Source organism: Berghia stephanieae, chromosome 10 (assembly GCF_034508935.2).
Source record: "Berghia stephanieae isolate SIO BIC M18660-M18661 chromosome 10, UCSD_Bste_1.3, whole genome shotgun sequence".
Taxonomy (NCBI): Eukaryota; Metazoa; Mollusca; class Gastropoda; order Nudibranchia; family Aeolidiidae; genus Berghia; species Berghia stephanieae.
Genome location: NC_088369.1, coordinates 32,346,796 through 32,369,295, shown reverse-complemented (window position 1 = coordinate 32,369,295; position 22,500 = coordinate 32,346,796). Strand labels below are relative to the sequence as shown.

Here is a 22,500-nt window from a genome sequence, read left to right as displayed (position 1 = left end):
CCAGTTGATAGACTTATTCCAAACGAAAGAAAACAGCATCCACACACATCCCGCAGTTAAAAGAAAATGCCCATCTCAACTCGTTTTTTTCCAAGCACCATCCGAATGATATGAAATTCTCTGCCCGGAAATATCCAAATATCCTAATAATAATAATAATAATAATAATAATAATAATAATAATAATAATAATAATAATAATAAAATAATATAATAATAATAATAATAATAATATAATAATTAATAATAATAATAATAATAATAATAATAATAATAATATAATCATAATCATAATAATAATAATAATAATAATAATAATAATAATAATAATAATAATAAATAATCATAATCATAATAATAATAATAATAATAATATAATAATAATAATAATAATAATAATAATAATAATAATAATAATAATAATCATAATCATAATATAATAAAATAATAATAATAATAATAAATAATAATAATAATAATAATAATAATAATAATAATAATAATAATCATAATCATAATAATAATGGCCAAATGGAATATGACAGAGAAATCAATAAAATCAAAATGAAGGCATAGGCACGTCCATTTGTCCTCACCATACTCACAGTCGCGATTATCTTCGATACACGGGGTTGCGACTTAATGACAAGACAATACAATCTTGAATGTGCAATTTGAACCCGTTTAAGGTGAGAATGAAATTCTTTCCAATCCGTAATTTTCGCATTATAATATTATATATCGAATTTCAATGAAGGTCGACCCACATCGCTATTACAGCCTTCTCGGTAAAAGTCGAACTATAATAAAATCTCCTGGGAAAAGTTAATAAAAATCTGATATTGCGTTACTCTCACCATCCCTGTTTTCTAACGTTTTCAGTAAATAACAATGTGAAATTGAATGTAGTCAAGCATTGGTCTTAACAACGCCACTACCACATTATCTCATTCATCTGTAGCGTTTCATTCATCCTGTTTGTTGATAAAGGGGAAACTAGAAAAGTTCGTTTTATCTGTTTTCGTATATTAAATTGAAGCTTACATTCAATTTCACATTGTAATTTATTTCTTCCAGCTTCGAGCAGCAACGTTTACATGAAAGTTTTCAATGTAATTTGGTTATGTGCGGCTATGTGGTCTAGTGGTATGACACTCGCTTTCGAAGGTCCTGGGTTCGAGCCTCGCTCGGCGCATAGTTGAGTCCTTGGAGAAGGCTCTTTACTCACATTCTCTCACTCAGCGTACTCAGGTGTAAAATGAGTACCTGGCCGTTAACAGCGTTGTTTTTGTCCCAAAAAATTGTAATATCGCCTGACAGGCGTCATGTCTCGTCCTACATGTTATTTGTTGCTGTTGGCCAGGGACCCCTTGTAAAGCGCTTTGAGCACGTTCAGTGGATATTGCGCTATATAAAAGCTCAAGTTTTTTTTGTTTTTTATTTTATTTATGTCAACCTTTGTCATCTTTTATCCACCAGTGTCCGCGTCCACGACGAAAGCTTTCAAGGTCCCGTCGATGAAAGGTAAGAAACTGAATAACATAATAAGAGATGAAAATCATACTCTGTACCCTCAAATAAAAAAAAATTGAGCTTTATATAGCGCAATATCCACTAAATGTGCTCAAAGCGCTTTACAAGGGTTCCCTGGTCATAAGCAACATTCAACATGTAGGACGGGACATGACGCCTGTTAGGCGATATTACAATTTTCGGACACAGACAACGCTGTTAACGGTCATGTACTCATTTTACACCTGAGTACGGTGAGAGAATGTGAGTAAAGAGCCTCCTCCAATGACTCAACTATGCGCCGAGCGCGAGGCTCGAACCCAGGACCTGCCGATCCGAAAGCGAGAGTCATACCACTAGAACACATAGCCACACAAATGGAGCAATAGACGTTATAGGCTGCTGCACTTAAAAGCAAACAAAGAACGCTATAACAAATCTTTTTTTTTACCCGCTGCAAATTGGAATTATCAGCAAGCAACAATAAAAACAGCCAAAACATAAATACATTTCTTAAAATTCAAAAGCACGGCAGAGAAATATTTGGCACATATTATTATTATTATCATTATTATTATTATTATTATTATTATTATTATTATTATTATTATTATTATTATTATTATTATTATTATTATTATTATTATTATTATTACTATTATTATTATTATTATTATTATTATATTATTATTATTATTATTATCATTATTATTATTATTATTATTATTATTATTATTATTATTATTATTATTATCATTATTATTATTATTATCATTATCATTATTATTATTATTATTATCATTATTATTATTATTATTATTATTATTATTATTATTATTATTATTATTATTATTATTATTATTATTACTATTACTATTACTATTATTTTATTTTTATTATTATCATCATTATTATTATCATTATAATAAATGACACTTGTTGAGCGCTTTCTAAACATCTCAAAGCTCTTTAAATATTAAAAAAAATTACATTACATAGACGGCTAGTCAAGTTAAAACATGGGAACAAAGAACGAAATTGCTAAAGTAATGGCATAAAGACGTTACAGCGGCATGGTGAAAAATGGATTTGTAAATAAGTGGGTTTTTAAATCAGATATAAAGTTATTTGGCATGATATTCCCTAACCGCTCATTCACTTAGCTAACAGTGCTCAACCTTTAGTCACTCGATGAGACACAATAAATACCCCCTGGCCATCGACGTCACACAGCTTTTACTCATTTGGACAACGATATTATGTTTATTTTTAAGGGTCTCGCTGCGCTTGCAACACTTTATCGGCGCCAGTAAAAAGGAAGAAAATGGAATAGTGTATACAAGTTCTAGAATTACAATCACCCCCACTACTGACTTCAAAACAATACCAGTCCCGTTGTATAGATAGTATGAAGTTGACGTCACTCTGGTATTTGTTTTTGCTTTTTGCCATCCGTGTTTATGAGTAGTTCTCTATAAACTGTATTAACCAGACAATAAACGCTCAGGGTGACTAACTTATAATTTTGTATTTTGGTCCGCTATACATCCGGATGGCAATGTTGTGAGTTTCATAGCCAAGCGCATACTATCGATATGAGTCGAGCTCTCTACTATCGGGACTGACAGGAAAATAAATATTATGATTTGTTTGAAAGTCATTCTCACTGATTCTGGCCATTATGCCATTTATGGCCACGGTATCTTTGACGATGTTTCACTGTTTTATTTGGCTCTATTTTTGCCACCACACAGGAAGCATCTTGCCCAGTATTTCGGAAATACCAAAGACCTCCTCCAAAGAAGAGGCGCTAGCTGTCATCAATGAGATTCTACAGAAACCACAGGTGATGGCGGCTATTGGAGCAGAAGGTAAGAATTAATTGATAAAGGTGATACATCTCTTCAATGATATCACTGGAAAGTTTTTTTTTCTCGTTCTTTTAAAACAATAGTAATTCAAATATCGATGTATTAAGATGGTTTCGCGATCTGTAGGAGAGTGGCGAGTACAGATAGGGCAAATAGAAGTAAAATAAGTTCCAACATAATATTATATATAAAAGTCTCCTGGTGCCTCTTATGGAGGTCTCAATTGAAGAAGGGACAACTTGGCTATAAAATAAGGGGAAACATTTCTGACTATTAAATTACTAGAATTTATCATCAACCCCCCCCCCCCCAAAATAAAGAACGTTTTGGGCTCAAAACCCCTTTATTCAGTTAGTAGCAAAAATAGTAAAAACGTTTATGCATCACATTTAAAAAATTTGAAGCTCTTTTATTCACTTGTGTACATTACTTTTATAAAAGAAAATTCCGGAGGGCTGGGCCTGGAATGCTGACGGCAGTCATGGGTGGTAACAAGTTAACGATGGCTATGCTAACACCCCTGACTGCAGTCATGGGTGGTAACAAGTTAACGATGGCTATGCTACACCCCTGACTGCAGTCATGGGTGGTAACAAGTAAACGATGGCTACGCTAACACCCCTGACGGCAATCATGGGTGGTAACAAGTTAACGATGGCTATGCTAACACCCCTGACTGCAGTCATGGGTGGTAACAAGTTAACGATGGCTATGCTACACCCCTGACTGCAGTCATGGGTGGTAACAAGTAAACGATGGCTATGCTACACCCCTGACGGCAGTCATGGGTGGTAACAAGTTAACGATGGCTATGCTAACACCCCTGACGGCAGTCATGGGTGGTAACAAGTTAACGATGGCTATGCTAACATCCCTGACTGCAGTCATGGGTGGTAACAAGTTAACGATGGCTATGCTAACACCCCTGACGACAGTCATGGGTGGTAACAAGTTAACGATGGCTATGCTAACACCCCTGACGGCAGTCATGGGTGGTAACAAGATAACGATGGCTACGCTAACACCCCTGACGGCAGTCAGCATTTTGTCAGTAAGTGTCCAGGTTCCATGAAGATCGATTTGCATCATATCAATTTATGGACGTTTCTAACTAACCCCGCGATGATGGTGATGATGATGATGATGATGATGATGATGATGATGATGATGTTGATGATGATGATGATGATGATGATGATGATGATGATGATGACGACGATGATGATGATGATATGATGATGTGATGATGGTGATGATGATGATGATGATGATGATGATGATGATGATGATGATGATGATGATGGTGGTGATGATGATGACGATGATGATGGTGATGATGACGATGATGATGGTGATGATGATGACGATGATGATGATGATGATAATGATGATGGCGGTGATGATGATGATGATGATAATGATGATGATGACGACGACGACGATGATGATGATGAATATGATGATGAGGATGATGATGATGATGATGATGATAATGATGAGACCGACGACGATGATGGTAATTATACAAATGACAATGATGGTATATTATACGAATTAATAGATAATGATAAAAACTCGTCAATTGATTTATTCAATGCATGTCCAGCTTTCACCAGCTTCTATGTGCTTCACATTTCATCATTTCCCCATGTGGCCGAATGTCCATTTCATACAGATACCTTTTCCTTCAAATACTAAACTGTCGTACCCTGGAAAAAACAAACCATATTTAAAAATTTGGCCAGAAAACTCGTCCTTCAAATATCGATCGAATTAAATAACTCCCATCTTGGCAAATACTCTCAAACCCGGGACTTCACCGCAGAGTACTCGCTGGACTCTAGCACACTCTATGGAAAATAAAAAGAGTGCTAAATTTGGTGCTGATTATGGGTAACGATTTATTCATATATATATATATATATATATATATATATATATATATATATATATATATATATATATATATATATATATATATATATTGAATCGTGTTGGATACAAATATGGTACGAATAGTGCTCGACATGTAGCAATGGAGCGAATTATTATTTTAATATTACCCACAATGTTGGAGTCAGTCTACATCGATGTTTCAGGCCTTTTCAATCATCGTCAGGACTGTGTGTTTGGTAACACACAGTCCTGACGATGGCTGAAAAGGCCTGAAACATCGATGTAGACTGACTCCAACATTGTGGTAAATATTAAAATTATATATATATATATATATATATATATATATATATATATATATATATATATATATATATATATGTATGTATATATATATATATATATATATATATATATATATATATGTATATATATACATATATATATATATATATATATATATATATATATATATATATATATATATATATATATATATAGTATTCACCCAGCTCCACCTTGCCTATTGCAGATCGTGCTGTACAGTTCGCGTGCTAGAATCAGTCAATTGCTGTATTGACATTCTTAAAATATCCGTCACGTCCCATCGCCAGGGACTCATTCACACCTGAGTCAAGTGGCCCAAATGCGTGTAAAGTGACTTTCATAAATCATACTACCATAAGTGTCCTATCATTGTCACTCATCGGCAATGTGGTCTAGTGGTATGACCCTCTCCTTCTGATTGGAAGTTCCAGGATTCGAGTCCCGCTCCGGGCGGCGCATTGTCAAGTCCTTGAAAAAGGCTCTTTACTCACATTCTCTCACCTTACTCGTGTTTTCAAATGAGTGCCTCGCCGTAAACACCATCTTCTCTGTCGGTAAAATCTTTTAACAGGCGCCATGTCTCGTCCTACATGTTAAGCGTTGTTGTTGTTGGCTAGGGACCACTTTTAAAGCGCTTTGGGTACGTTTTGTGGATAGCCCGCTATATAAATGCTCATAAATGCTCATCGTCTGATGCCTTTGTTCCTTCACAGACTTCGCCATCCTGGTGTATAACATTGGCGTTCTACAACATGACAAGAAGGAAAGGTGTGTGAAAAAGTATTCGTTATACGACTTATCTCAATCCTCTTCGCTCCTTGTGGAACACGCAAAGGGGACCGAGATCGATCCCAGATGCAGTCGAGAGTTTTTTCTGACCCCCCAGCAGTGATTAGGTAGCCGGGTATGTTAGATCTGGCGGAAAGTACTTTGCGATAAACTAGCGTTTTTACATCTGTTTCAGACGCCCCACCTTCCGTGTCCCTTAGGGTTTCCAATCTAAGGACTGACGGGTGACATTGCTTCCTGGTTTTCTTTATGTGTGACCGACCTATCCCCACGTTAATTTGATTTTATTTGGCTATACAAAGGAAGATTAAAATACTTAAATCTTGGGCATCGTCGATATCGGAGAAAACAAATCTTTTGACTTACACATAACCTCGACAAAGTATGTGCATCAATATTTTTAAAGAAAAATATTCTAACATAACATTCACGAGAGGAGAGATTTAGAGTTTATCTAACTAGATCAATGTTCACGCTACACTGCAACTGAAGCTTGGGTTATTTCAGACTTCCCTAAAGACGTTTACCCATGGGGATGAATAGAGGGATTTATTTTTTTTTATCATACAAATAGAAGACAAAACGTCATCATATATGTCAAAACCAGGAATCATATTAAGATTTACTGACAGAGGAAGAGAGTTCCAAACTAAAGCGTCCAGGCTTGCGAAAAAACATTTCACCAAACTTAAAGATCTGTCTTTGGTATCTGTAATTTGTGGCTTTCTAAAGACAGACACACAAGCTGCCACATTCGGTATAAGATTATTATTGCTTGAATAGAATTTGGGCATCGTAATGTTAATGCCTTTCCTTCACTACATCTTTTCTGTCCTTCCCTCAAATTTCGCCTCCAGTTCCTCTTCTCTCATTCTATCTCTATGTCCTCTTCCATCTTCAACATTTGATTTTGAAGAATAATGACAATGTCAGTCAATAAATTAAGTCTGCAATTTTTGCTCTCTTTCCTAGGTCAAAGAAAGATTCTGATAGTGCTAGCTAAATCAGCCACTTGAATCGTGTTTTCATTGGACTTTACAATCCAAGACCAACAACCATTTATTTTTGTCCATAGTCTAAGCGTGTTCTTACTGCAATCGGAAGTTTCTGCTAGAAGACACAGCCTTCATCTAGGATTTCCCAAAATTGCAATGAATATAAACGACCGTTTCTGCTAGAAAACAGTTATCAGCCAGAATTGCCCAGCGTGCAATGGCAACGGCCGACATTTTCTGTTAGAAGACTCGGTCATCAGCCAGAATTGCCCAGTGTGCAATGATTACGATCGACAGTTTCTGCTAGAAGACTCAGTCATCAGCCAGAATTGCCCAGTGTGCAATGACTACGATCGACAGTTTCTGCTAGAAGACTCGGTCATTAGCCAGAATTGCCCAGTGTGCAATGATTACGATCGACAGTTTCTGCTAGAGGACACAGTCATCAGCCAGAATTATAAAAAAGGGTCTTTGAATACAATCGGCAGTCTCCCATGTTGGGTAGAGATCACTTGCTATGTCTTATATCTCTCAATATATGTTTTCCTGAACGCTTTCTGTTTTTGTTGGAACATTGGTTTGGTCCTGGCCCTTGCCGTGGCTGAGAGGGAAACAAAATATAGTAATTGTTTTGAGAGGAAATGTTGTTTTCCTTGTAAATCATCACCCTGTTATTTACTGATCGTTCTAAGTTTTTAAAATTTTGAACATATCATGTTAACATTTGAGTTTGTTTTTAATAGTGGGATCCTGTGCTGGTGTCTGGATGAGACGTTTAGGTGGTTTCAAACAAACTCATTGATGGTATGCTCTTGGAACAAACATTCTGTTCCCTATTTGAACAATTCCCCTTTGTCTTCCTTTTTCTCTAGAACTTTTTGACTATCCCATTTCTTCTTTGTTACTGGTGCTGATATGGCCTAAATGTGTTACAAGCACAAACCGTGCAAACAAACAAACATTCGGCAGTTTCTCCAAGAACCCACAGCCACCAACCATAGTGTCTTGAATACAATTGACGGCTCATACTACTAGACCATCATTGTCCAAGCGTGCCTCGTAGATAATAAACATTACTATTATCCAACACATTTAAATGCCTTTGTTTTTGTCTAATCAATAATTAATTTGTTGATTTATAAACAAGATGTTTTATGTTAAGTCCCGTCCACCCATCAGTGATTGAGTAGAGGGCTGTACTAGAGATGTCCAAATAGTACTTTCCGATAAACTCGCGACCTATCCAAGTTGTAGTGAGCAACGACTAGTCTGTTTAACGCTATTGAAACTGGGATAAACTCCGACTCCACGGGTCTTACAGTCTTAAAATGATAATTCTCCACAGCAACCAGGCTAGTGAGACTGATTCAGATATAGCAAATTGGAAAATGTGTGCGGCTATGTGGTCTTGTGGTATGACAATCGCTTTCGGTTCGGAAGGTTCTGGGTTCGAGCCTCGCTCGGTGCATAGTTGAGTCCTTGGAGAAGGCTCTTTACTCATAATCTCTCATCGTACTCATGTGTAAAACCCGACCGTTAACAGTGTTGTCTATGTCCGAAAAAAAATGTAATATCGCCTAATAGGCGTCATGTGCTGTCCTAAATGTTGCTGTTAGCGAGGGACCCCCTGTAAAGTGCTTTGAGCACGTTTTGTGGATATTGAGCTATATAAAAGCTCTATTTTCTTTTTTAATCGACAGGGAATAAAACGCTTCGAGAGCTAGAAACATCAAACAATGACTGTAGAAATGCTGATTCAATGCCGGGAAAAAATCAAACTATATGCTTGGAATTTTGAACAGCGAAGAAACATATTATAAGAAAAATTAGCCCACGAACCCCCCCCCTCCCCCCCCCCCCCCCCCCCCCCCCCCCCCCCCCCCCCCCCAACAAATACCCAAAAACAAACAAACCAAGGAAAAAGAAACAAAAAGGCACCAAAAAAAAAAATACAAAATAAAACACAATATAAAAATCAAATCAAAAATAAAATCAGAAAATTAATAAATAGATAAATATATAAATAAATAAATATACAAGTAGATAAATAAACAAACAAATAAATAAATAAATGCGTTAAAAAAAAAAAACAAAAAGAAAATGCTTTTTAAAAAGAGAAGACGGGGAAACCTCTACTATTTCGATCTTTAATAAGGTACGCAACCAGTACCAATATTTTAAGATATGACCAGAAATATAGAGTTATTGGCCTTCCTTTTTGTGATAAAATGTGAGCAAAACAACTTCAGAAGAGGTAATGATGGCTTCTTATAGATAGTATGCAGATGGCGTCACTCAGGCCTTTGTTATTGTTTTTGCCATCCGCGTTTGTGAGTTGTTCTCACTAAACTGTATTAACCAGACTATAAAAGTTCATGGTTACACAGATTTTGTGTGTTGGTCCGTTATACTTCCGGATGGCAATGTTGTGAACTCCTTGGCCAAGCGCATTCTATCTATAGTCTTTCACAACCAGGAGTCCTGAGGCCAATGGAGCAAGAGTTTAACCCGGTTTCTCCAGTGTGAAATGGGCTCCTACCCTAAGGATTGATTACTAACCATTAATTTATCTCCAGATCAGACTCAGCTACCCCATAACTGATGGGTAAAATTAGGAATTTGATGGGCAAATGGCAAAAAAACAATAACAAAGACATGAGTGACGTCATATTCGTTCTATCAATATCCAAATCTATACATAGATTGCGGCTGACGTGCATTGCTCTTTGATTCATATTTTGCCTGCCAGAGTGGGGGGAACAGTTCTCACTCTCACCATATTTTATATTAACAATCTATAGCATTGGCTAACGTTGTTGACATATTTATGTGTTGATAGCAACACAGCTGGATTTTATTTTGTCGCTTTTTGTCGTCGTCGTTGTTGTTGTTGTTGTTGTTGTTGTTTTTGTTGTGTTTTGTTTTTGTTTTGCCAGTCAAAAGTGATGATCATTTGACTTAATTGGACCTCATACAACTAATCAATAATGTTTGAGAAAACATGCATCATCCTCAGTTTTTCTGGAATGATAACTTTGTTTTACAAAATGTCAAACATTTCATTCGTCATTGATATTCCTTTTGGCCGTAACAAATCATACGAAGGCATGTGACAGCTTCAGCGAATAAACGTAAGCTTTAATTAATAACACGATATCGGTTCACTTGATGCCATATTATTTTAATGTCACAAGGTCTGAGGTGATTCACGATATTATTGCTATGTTTTGATGCATCTCCATTTTGATCTGAAAAAGTATGTATGAAACAGTCAAAGCAATAAGAAACATACAAGGTAAAATAAAACAATCTTAAAATTAAGTCTTTGTCGACTGAGACTGGAACTATCGGGTAATCTCTGTGGTGATATGGTATTCAGAAAAACAGTGTGAAGCGGGCAGTTGTATCAATAATGATGAGGAATATAGGGTATGGAGAAGTGCCAGATGGAAACAGGGAATATGGATATCGCGGTGTGAGAGTCAAACTTGGGATCCAACTGACACGGCAACCTCCGCCTGGCTGAGAGAGAGAGGGGAGAGAGAGAGAGAGAGAGAGAGAGAGAGAGAGAGAGAGAGAGAGAGAGAGAGATCGGCGAGCAGTCGTACTAGCCACTGAGCTATCCAGCCACACAAAATATGGCAGAGAGTCCGCACGATAGGTACTAAGTTTGAAAGCCATTTAATTTGACCTAATAATTCAAGAATTCCTGCTTGTTTAAAGAACGGATGGTTGGTTCTCCCGTTACTAAGCATTTAACCAATCAGAATAGTTCCTGCCATTTACCCCGTTTCGTCCCCTTGACTAATTTATTTCCTGTATGAAAAGGCCTGAGAAACCCTGAGTACATGTCTAACATACAAATAGGTCAGGTCCAGTGAGTGAGTATTTTTCACACTATTTTGACACACTGATTAATGAATTGCATCTCAAAACCTGACGACACGATGCATTTTGATATTGTGAGTGATGCTCAGGGGGTTTTTTTTGGGCTGTTTACTCCGTGTGATAGGCAAGCACTTTAGCTGGCTATGGGTCTTCGGTTCCCGGCCATTGGTTGATTTCAGGGCCAAAATACACTTTAATTTTTAAATTTTCGAGTCAAAAATAAAACTGAACTTAAATGTTTATTCGACTAGTTTAAATACAATAATATACGATAACTGACATAACTTTCAAAAGTGTATGCCCTGTATGTTGATGTAAGAACTGAAGGCTTATACTATAATATAATAGTTAAAAAGGCATCCATGTCAATAGGATTCAATAGTTCTGATGTCACGTCCGCCTAGCAACGAGCAGTTTGGTTCTAAACAAAGAAAATCGGTACTCTTTATTCTTCATGCTGGCTAGAAATTTTTCAAATGTCGTGTGATCAGAATGTATAAAAGTCAAAACATGATCAGATTTATAATGTTTTTCTCCTTTAGATACACTTTTATGCTCGTCGGAGAAATATTTCATAAGGGTGTCCGCATTGTTCCGGTAGTTTAGTACCAGTTACTGTTACTATCCGGTCATTACGAGGGAAGTGACGTCACGACTGTTGAATCCTATTGCTTGACAGACATAGCAACAAGAGGTCACAGAGGAACCAACGAGCTTGCTGCCGACTCGTACTCATTGTCAGGTTACCCTTTGGACAGGACGTCAGTCAGTTGTAACGGGTACTATCCTTCAAGTCTAACAAACCCAATCAATGTTGAGAGGGGTTAGAAAAAAAAGAGAGAAAAACATTTATTACGACTCAAAGGGGTCCAAACCTATTCCCTTGATTGAGAGTTGAGTGCTCCAACAAACTACAATTTTAAATATTCACCATGTATCTGTACTGCTACACCCGTGGGTTGTATTATCCCCATCGGCAACCCCCTGTACTGTTGTAAAACAACACATTAAAAAAAATTTTAGCCAGAGAAATAGTCCTTCAAATATCGATCGATTAAAATGACTCATCTTCAATCGAAATCTTCGAAATCTCAGACTTGAGAGTTCATGACATGATGAGAGTTAGTGTAATTGGATTCAATAGTCTGATGTCACGCCGCCCAGCAACGGCGAGCAACATGGTTCTACACAAAGAAAATTGGTACTTTTTATTCTTCATGCTGGCTAGAACTTTTCATATGTCATGTGATCAGAATGTATAAAAGTCAAAACTGATCATTTTTATAATGTTTTTCTCCTCTGGATACACTTTTATACCCGTCGGAGAAATATTTCATAAGGGTGTCCGACATTGTTTCGATAGTTTAGAGCCAGTTACTAAGTTACTATGCAAAGGTGACGTCATGACTGTTGAAGCCAATTGTTCACGATATTTTGAGAGACTAGTTATTCTCTGGTCAAAATTTTTAAGATGTCTCTCTCTCTCTCTCTCTCTCTCTCTCTCTCTCTCTCTCTCTCTCTCTCTCTCTCTCTCTCTCTCTCTCTCTCCTCCCCTCTCTCTCTCTCCCTCTCTCTCTCTCTCTCTCTCTCCTCTCTCTCTCTCTCTCTCTCTCTCTCTCTCTCTCTCTCTCTCTCTCTCTCAGGTGATGTCACTGTACTCTGGTGTTTATCAATATTCATAGTCATGTCGTGGAGTGTGGCCTTGTTTTTATCACGCATGTTGTTTTGTTTCGTTTTAATGGGGATGTATTTTCATCTCATTAAACCTCTATCTACTACATCGACATTAATTTTGCGTCTTTCCAATTATCATAGACGTTGTCATTATCATTTTCATTTTTTAAATATAATTGTTATCGTCATCACCGTTATCATCCCAGTCGATATCCTTTTACCACCGACATCGCCACCACCACCACCACCATCATCATCATCATCATCATCATCATCATCATCAGCATCATCATCATCATCATCATCATCATCATCATCATCATCATCATTATCATCATCATCACCATCATCATCATCATCATCATCATCATCATCATCATCATCATCATCACCATCATCATCATCATCACCATCATCATCATCATCACCATCATCATCATCACCATCATCATCACCATCATCATCATCATCATCATCATCATCATCATCACCACCACCACCACTCGAACTCAAGACCCTCCGATCGGAAGACGAGTATTATAACACTGGACCACATACCCACTTTAATAATGTGGCTTTGTGGTCTGATGCTTTGGCACTCGCTTTTGGTCCAATTAACCAATAGATTTTTGACCAATCAAAACATGGAATTTGTGACACACCTTCACACGTGCTCGGACAAACATAAACAATAACGTGAATGAAATCGACCTCTCTCTGATCGTTGTTTTTGTTTTTATACACCCCTAAATGGGTGACGAGTTATCATACGTTGACGACGTGTAATCGAACGAAGTACCTTTCGGGTACGAAGGAAAGACCGTACGTACCATGAACCACGCGACGATGAAACTGTTGTTGCTGGAAGATATAAATAACACACAATAGGAAATAAAATGGAAGCTTCAATTTATTAAACAAAGACATATAATGTGGACGTTTCGGGTTTCTCCTTTATCAAGAAAACACGTTAACTACGTCATTCTCACATCTCTCATTCGTCCTTTGTCTCCAATTCATCGAGTTTTTCTGATAAAGGGGAAAATCGAAACGTCCACATTATCTCTCTTCCTTTGAGTTATTCAAGCTTCCATTTCATTTCCTATTGTTATTTATAAAGGCTCAAGTTACAATAATATTACAGTGCTATTCGATCTTTGAATTTCTAGTTTGTATCTTTCCATGAGTCTGATCATCCTTGTGGAAAAAACTCAACCCTTGAAATAAGTTTGAAATAGAATAGAAGAAAGAAATAACAAAAATCGTACCGTAGGTGTTAGTTCTCAATTAGTTGTCATTACAACAATACTTACTACTGCTACCGCTGCTACTGTTATTTATCGTTATCATTACCATTATATATATATATATATATATATATATATATATATATATATATATATATATATTATGTGTGTGTAGATGTGTGTGTGTGTGTGTGTGTGTGTGTGTGTTTAACTGAATGTTTTGTCAAAGGCAATCGTATTATATAACCAATGAGGCTACAACCACACACAGTCATCACTTGACAAAATGCCTTTTTACATTTGATCAGAAAACATTGACCTCCAATATCAATCGACGCATCAAAAACTCTCAAACCTGGGACTTCAAAGAAATAACAAATTGGAGTCTTTTTAAAATAAGATTTGGGTTATTTTAGTCGGTCTATCTATGATCTAAAATAAACACTTTGTGATTAATTATAAAATGTAAAATAAAACAGACGCTTTGTGAGAGTACGTTGGAACAGGCTTACTAACACTATCAAACACTTACCACCCAAAGCATAAAGCTTGGGGTAAACAAAGAGGAAATATCTTATGACAGACATCTCTGATCAGGAACACACAAAGGGGGATTAGTACTTTGTACCATCATAATGTTATTCTATTCAAAATTTGTTGTAAAGAAACGATGGATCAAACAAAAGACATTTTACCGTATTCACCACTGAATAGTGTCATTTGTTGAAATCTGCAACAATCACCACCCCTTATATTGTATTGGTTACAACAGAAACAGAAATACGTGATCTTGGTTTAAGGAATATTATAGCGTTGTCTATGTCTGAATGAAAATATTAAAACGACACAAACATTTTGTGCTCGCGTTGTCAATTACAAAAGGAAGATATCATACATAAATAAGGCTTGCTTGAACCAATGTATCGTAATAGTGGGGGTTACTTGATCGGGCCACCCGGGGTTTCTTTATTGGGCTACCAGGGGTTACTTGATCGGGCTATCAGGGGTTATATGATTGGGCTACCAGAGGTTACCTGATTGGGCTACGAGGGGTTACTTGATCGGGCCATCCGGGGTTACTTGATTGGGCTACCATGGGTTACTGATTGGGCCATCATGGGTGACTTAATTGGGCCACCGGGAGTTACTTTATTGGGCTACCAGGGGTTACTTGATCGGGCCACCCGGAGTTACTTTACTGGGCTACCAGGGGTTACTTGATTGGGATACTAGGAGTTACTTGGGCCACTTTTCTTGACAACAATAGTCTTCAACAGTCGTACTGTCACTTCCTTCCTAATGATGTATGGTAACTTAGTAACACTGGCTCTAAACTATCGGAACAATGGCTAACGCCGTATGAAATATTTCCCCGGCGAGCTTAAACGCGTATCCAGAGGTAAAAAACCCCATCAATTTGATCATGTATTGACTTTTACACATTCTGATCACAAGGCATATGAAAAGGGAATGAAAAGTTCTAGCCAGCATGAAGAATAAAAAGTAATGATTTTCTTTGTTTAGAACCAAGATGGCCGCCGTTGCCGGGCGCGTGACATCAGACTATTGAATCCAATTAGTGCACCCAAAAAATTTTTTCCCTCAAAATGTTATGAGTGAAAACATTACTACCTAGTAAATATTGTAATTAATGTTAGATTTTGAAAAGAAAAAACAACAACAAAAATCATCATCATCATCATATAAACGTCATCCCGATTGCTATTATTAGGCTGTAGAAGATAAGAGTTTAAAATGTAATATAATAAATAAGTAAATAAATAAATAGACAAATAAAGAAACAGAAAGGTATAGAAATAAATAAATAAATAAATAAATTATTAAATGAGCACTTATCATATGTGATTAATGAATGTATATTATTATTTGGTTTGTGATGCAGTACCTGATTAAAAACAGTTAGTCAGAAAAACCGCAATAATACCACAATTTAAAACGAATTTTCACCATACACAAGCGCCTCGTCACCGGCTGAAACCGTGGCCTTCGTAAAGTTATGGCCTGACACTGACCAAAAAATGACGTCAAAATGCCACTCTTTTGCCACAAAAGAAAACAAATCGTGAGTTGTATTCAATAGTTCAACCAATGAAATGACTTGTTTCCATGAGCTCTACTAACGACAACTCACTAGGCGGTGCAAAAACCAAATAATGACGTCAGTCATTTTGGATTTCAGTGTCAGGCAAGAGATAGAACGAAGATGACGTCACTCAAGCCTTTGTTATTGTATTTTGCCATCCGCGTCTGTGAGTGATTCTCACTAAATTGTATTAACCTGACTATAAACGATCATGGTTACACATAGTTTTGTGTGTTGGTCCGGAAGTATAACACACAAAACTGTGTGTATCCATGAACGTTTATAGTCAGGTTAATACAGTTCAGTGAGCATTACTCATAAACGCGGATGGCAAAAAAAAAAAAAATAACAAAGACCTGAGTGTCGTCATCTTCGAACTATCTATAACATAAACTACGCTGAAACCCTGGGCCTTGAGGTAACTTTCAGATCCAATGACACGAGCCAAATTATGCAATCTCCATGAGATATTTATACCACAAGCGAATCAAAGTCCCCAGAAATCATTAAGCGCATTTCCAGACCTATTTCAGGGCATGTATAGATAGTATGCGCTTGGCTCACAACATTGCCATCCGGAAGTATAACGGACGAACACACAAAATTATGTGTAACCTTAAACGTTTATAGTCTGGTTATACAGTTTAGTGAAAATTACTCACAACTGCGGATGGCAAAAAAAAAAAAAACATCAAAGACCCGAAAATTGAAAAGATTGAAAATAAATAAATAAATTAATTAATTAATAATAATACTAATAATAATGATAATAATAATAATAATAACACTAATAATAATAATAATGATAATAATAATAATAATAATAACAATAATAATAATAATAATAATAATAATAATAATAATAATAATAATAATAATAATAAAAACACCTTACAGGCGTCATGCACGTCATGTATTGTTTCTCATGGGCATCTTTACTTTTAATATAACCAAACTTGTTCGTTTATATAGAGCAATATCCACTGAATGTGCTCAAAGCGCTTTAGAAGAGGTCACTCAGTAACAGTAACACTTAGCATATAGTGCGAGACATGACGTCTGTTTAGGCGATATTACAATTTTGTTCGCTGTAAACGACCAGGTACTCATTTTACACCTGAATACAGTGAGAGAATGTAGAATGTGAGAAAAGAAACTTTTTCCAAGGATTCGTCTAAGCACCACTCAGAGCGGGATTGGAACCCAGGACCTCCCGATCCTGAGGCGGGTGTCATACCACTAAACCACATCGCCGCATGAACAAAGAAAAACTTGTTTCAAATCATTCCGGCCAAGTTCAACAAGGATCTTAGTAAGTTTGTTCATCTCGAGTTATCTGAGGTCGAAGGTTATCAAGCCGGTAGATGAATGGAAACTGCAAGGTGCGTGCTTCCCAACGCGACTTCTAGTCAGCTGATTCATGATTCCGCGACGTTGTTTTGGCGGGCGATGGCGGGGCGGGCAAGCGGCGCAGACAAACGACGACGGATTGACTGCGACGTCAGGTGAGGACGGCGAAGTGAAGAGGAGGAGGAGGAGGGAGGAGGCGAGCCGGTGTGGGTGGCGATAAGTGACGAATGGCGCAGAGGATTGCATAGGCTACACAGGGTTGCCAGATTATTTTTCAACAAAATGCCAGGGGAAGACTCAAAAAATGCCAAAACATTCAAAAAAATGCCAAAGTCTGTTGACTCCCACCCCCACTAAGAAAACTACTCACTTTTGATAGACAATTTACTATCATATCCTGGTGGCTTGCGTGTTTTATCTTCTTTTTTTTTCTTTTTTTTTTTTTTGAATTATACTAAATTTCCTGTTGGGGTAATTTTTTACTTACTGACTACTAAGTGGAGTGCTAAACCACTACACCACGGTTGGATTTTAAGAATGAAAAGAAATACATTAACATGAAAGGTAAATACGTAAAGGAGTGAAATCATTGGATGCTGTAAAATCAGACCACCCTAACGAACAGAGTTAAAAGTTAACAGGCGACCATGACGCAAATATACACGAGTTTTGCAGGAGATTCCCAGAAAACTTACGAGGATACTTGTCGAGGGCTGAATTTGAGTGAATATCTGAGGGAGGCAGGGCTAGTTCAGGGTGTGAGTTTTAATAGCAAAGTTTTCCGATGTGAAGAGATTTGTTTTTACGCGTTTAGAAAGGTGTCATTTGAAGTATAATATACAAGAAAAGAAAATGCCAAATGAAAATGCCAAATGCCAAATGATTTTTCTAATGCCAAACGGTTTTCAAAAATGCCAGATTTTTGGAATCTGGCATTTAAAATGCCAAACTGGCAACCCTGTCACAATATCCTACCCAGGGTTGCCAGATTATTTTTCAACAAAATGCCAGGGGAAGACTCAAAAAATGCCAAAACACTCAAAAAAATACCAAAGTCTGTTGACTCCCACCCCCACTAAGAAAACTACTCACTTTTGATAGACAATTTACTATCATATCCTGGTGGCTTGCGTGTTTTCTTTTCTTTTTTTTTCTTTTTTTAAAAATTATACTAAATTTCCTGTTGGGGTAATTTTTTTTTATTAAGAAAAGGTGTCATTTGAAGTATAATATACAAGAAAAGAAAATGCCAAATGAAAATGCCAAATGCCAAATGATTTTTCTAATGCCAAACGGTTTTCAAAAATGCCAGATTTTTGGAATCTGGCATTTAAAATGCCAAACTGGCAACCCTGAGGCTACACCTCTCTATTACTATCACTCAATCGCTAACGACATAAAGAGGAGATGAAGATGATGAGAGAAGAGGAGAGATAGATAGATAGATATAATTTAATACTATAGATAGATAGAAGAAGGAGGCATGTTTGAGCGATTACTTAAGAAAAGTGTGTGATGATTATTGTATTATTATTACGTGTTTGGATTCAATATTCATCGTCATAATTCGCTGTGTGTAACAATAAATGTCAACACTGATGGGATAATTGTGTTAAAGTAACAAGGTGATTTTATTGTACTTATTTGTTATTTGAATAATTTTTATCGTTATTTATTTATATAGCCTTCATATGTGACTAAAGTGGTTGTGTTATTTATTATGTTTCATATCAGGTTGTTTGCTTCTTGCTGGATTTTAACGTCATTCCAAAACATAGCAGATTATACAAGGATTTTTCTATATCTCGCCGCTTTCTGACCACAAGGGGCCGTTTAATGGATTTTCCCATGAACAAGATCTTCTTCTTCTTCTTCTTCTTCTTCTTCTTCTTCTCCTACTACTACTACTACTACTACTACTACTACTACTACTACTACTACTACTACTACTACTACTACCACTACTACTACTACTACTACTACTACTACTACTTCTACTACTATTACTACTACTACAACTTCTTCTTCTTCTTCTTCTTCTTCTTCTTCTTCTTCTTCTTCTTCTTATTCTTATTCTTATTCTACTACTACTACTACTACTACTACTACTACTACTACTACTACTACTACTACTACTACTACTACTACTACTACTACTACTACTACTACTACTACTACTTCTTCTTCTTCTTCTTCTTATTATTATTATTCTACTACTACTACTACTACTACTACTACTACTACTACTACTACTACTACTACTACTACTACTACTACTACTACCACTACTACTACTACTACAACAACTTCTTCTTCTTCTTCTTCTTTCTTCTTCTTCTTCTTCTTCTTCTTCTTCTTCTTATTCTACTACTACTACTACTACTACTACTACTACTACTACTACTACTACTACTACTACTACTACTACTACTACTACTACTACTTCTACTTCTTCTTCTTCTTCTTCTTCTTCTTCTTCTTCTTCTTCTTCTTCTTCTTCTTCTTCTTTACTGCTGCTGCTGCTGCTACTACTACTACTACTACTACTACTACTACTACTACTACTACTACTACTACTACTATTATTATTATTATTATTATTATTATTATTATCATTATTTTAATTATCATTTAGTCGAATGACAAGGGGAACATTTTTGTAGCAAACTCCTCTCGATGAATGCGTCAGGTTTTTGTCTAAACTTAGCCTACACTTTGAACATAACTATAACAAAAATCCTTTTCATACAAGTTCTTGGTATTTTTTCCTTTTCGGCTATTATGACTTTAATGACTTTATTTCTATTGCGAATGAATTTTTTTCAGAAAATTTGAAAAAAAAAATTATGAAATTAATTAAAATAGAATTTGTTGTAATTAGATTTTAGTATCAGAATAATTAACTTTACACTGGGCAAAGATTTCATTTCTGCACTTTTGCTTGAAATCAAATTAAATACATTATATTATCTGAATGAGATATCAACCGTGAATATTGCTCACATTATAAACTTGTAAAGGTTCTGAAGTTATTGTCAGGTTACCTAATTAATCTAAAATCAGAAATATTTCGTGTAAGTGAATGATGCATACGAAACACATCGATGCTATGCGTTTAGGTAAAATGCTCACATCATCCGATAGCCAAATTAGACATACCAACGTTTACAGTCTGATCGATATAATTTAGTGAGAACTAATCACTATCAGACTGTCTAAAAATAATAACAAAGAACTAAGTGACGTCAACTTCGTTCCTTCTATAGTGGCCATTTTTCTCTCTCCAATTTTCAGATTTATATTACAATAACCCTAGCCTCATTTGGTACATGCTGACCAGCCATATCAGATGATCTTCCAGTTTTTTGGGCATAGATCACGATGTTTTGACATTTTGATGTGTGGACTGGACGGAATTTTCGTGGTAAAATTAAACAATGGTGTGCATTTTAAAATGCCTAAAATAAAAACAAACAAACCAAACATACACACGCGCGCGCACACACACACGCACACACACTAAACAACAACAAAAACAAAAAGCAAACAACAACAATAACAAAATATTGATATGATTACGTCGTGTTTCAATCGGGAGCCAACGATTGGGCTGGTCATAATGCATTCAAGACTGCAGTGAATCCTTTAAAAAATGATAACAAAAAATAATAAAGGATAAACATTTTGTGTCGTTTCTGAATCATAATCACCTTTATTATTTGCCGACAAGCGTGTGAGCATATTTCACTATGTTTTAACACAATGACTTCATAAAATTATAATGTTGCAGTGTTCAACTCTCGATCATGTTGTAATTGTATCGAAAAATAATGTGAAATCATGTTTAAAATCTTGAGGTCCCACATTTTGGTCCAGTTAGCATGCATTTAAGACAGCTATGGTTTGGATGACTGTTATTCATTTCGAGTATAGATAGTATGCGCTTGGCCAAGAAGCTCACAACATTACCACCCGGAAGTATAACGGACCAACACACACATTATGTGTAACCTTGAACTTAAACAGTCTGGTTAATACGGTTTAGTGAGAATTACTCATTATCGCGGATGGTAAAAAATAATAACAAAGACCGGAGTGACGTCAACGTCATTCTATCTAGAGGAAATGTATTATGTTTTTTAAATTTCAAATTCGTTCTATCTATAATATGAGCAATGTTCACTTGTTAGTTTGTGTTCTTATAAACCACGAATAGATAGCCTCTGTTATGTCTGCGAGTCGCAGCTCATGGCCATGAGGTTTGCGAGTTTGTGAAGTTTTGACACAGAGGTGATTGAAATTACAACATGTCATTTTTTATCTCATGTCAAAATGCTGTGAAAAATGATCACGACACGAAGGGCTGATTAAAAATTTAAAAAAACAAAAAGATTGACAGGCATGGGCAGCAGACGGCTACGGCTGTGATTTCGACCGGAAAAATGATTTAAAGATTCTATTCAATTTTTAAGATTTTAAATTTTATAATACTGAAGTTATCCTGTGTTATTTATAGAGTGTTTCTTCCAATAGGTTTTAAGTTTGTCAACTCCTAATTTAAGTCTAGTTATTTCTTTAATATGGATCTCGATAACTTATCTCATAGGTCAGTACAAAGTTGATTGAAAAGTATCGACTGCATGTTTCACCCATTTTAGGTGGATTTCATTTTCATTTGCTTGGATTCACTCTTGGGTAATTTTTAAAAAACCCAACACATTCTCTGGATTTGATTTTGAACACAACTAAAATCGTAATCCAACCCTATCATTGATATTTTCGTCGTTTTAAATTTTCATCAACATTAAAATTCACCACCATCGTTTTCATTATAATAATTAATTATT

General features: G+C 36.0%; 2 protein-coding genes across 4 annotated transcripts in view; both read left to right on the top strand.

The window, feature by feature from the left end:
* The window catches only part of LOC144980983 (uncharacterized), a 40,412-nt gene extending 31,931 nt beyond the window's left edge, over window positions 1–8,481 (top strand). The window contains exons 13-16 of the mRNA XM_078929018.1: window positions 1,480–1,524; window positions 3,267–3,383; window positions 6,320–6,374; window positions 7,368–8,481. Of these exons, the coding sequence (XP_078785144.1) occupies window positions 1,480–1,524; window positions 3,267–3,383; window positions 6,320–6,374; window positions 7,368–7,398 (248 nt within the window). The 3' untranslated portion in view covers window positions 7,399–8,481. The remainder of the gene's footprint in view (window positions 1–1,479; window positions 1,525–3,266; window positions 3,384–6,319; window positions 6,375–7,367) is intronic.
* A 9,338-nt stretch (window positions 8,482–17,819) lies between these two features.
* LOC144980981 (glypican-5-like) overlaps window positions 17,820–22,500 on the top strand; it is a 196,215-nt gene continuing 191,534 nt past the window's right edge. Inside the window, exons 1-3 of one of the 3 annotated variants that reach the window (XM_078929015.1) lie at window positions 17,820–17,901; window positions 19,011–19,278; window positions 22,312–22,500. The exon at window positions 22,312–22,500 is cut by the window's right edge and continues 307 nt beyond it. The gene's annotated coding sequence lies outside the window, so the exon portion shown is untranslated. Of the gene's footprint in view, window positions 17,902–19,010; window positions 19,279–21,910 lie in introns of those variants that run through there. The other 2 variants (XM_078929013.1, XM_078929014.1) reach the window with 2 other exon arrangements.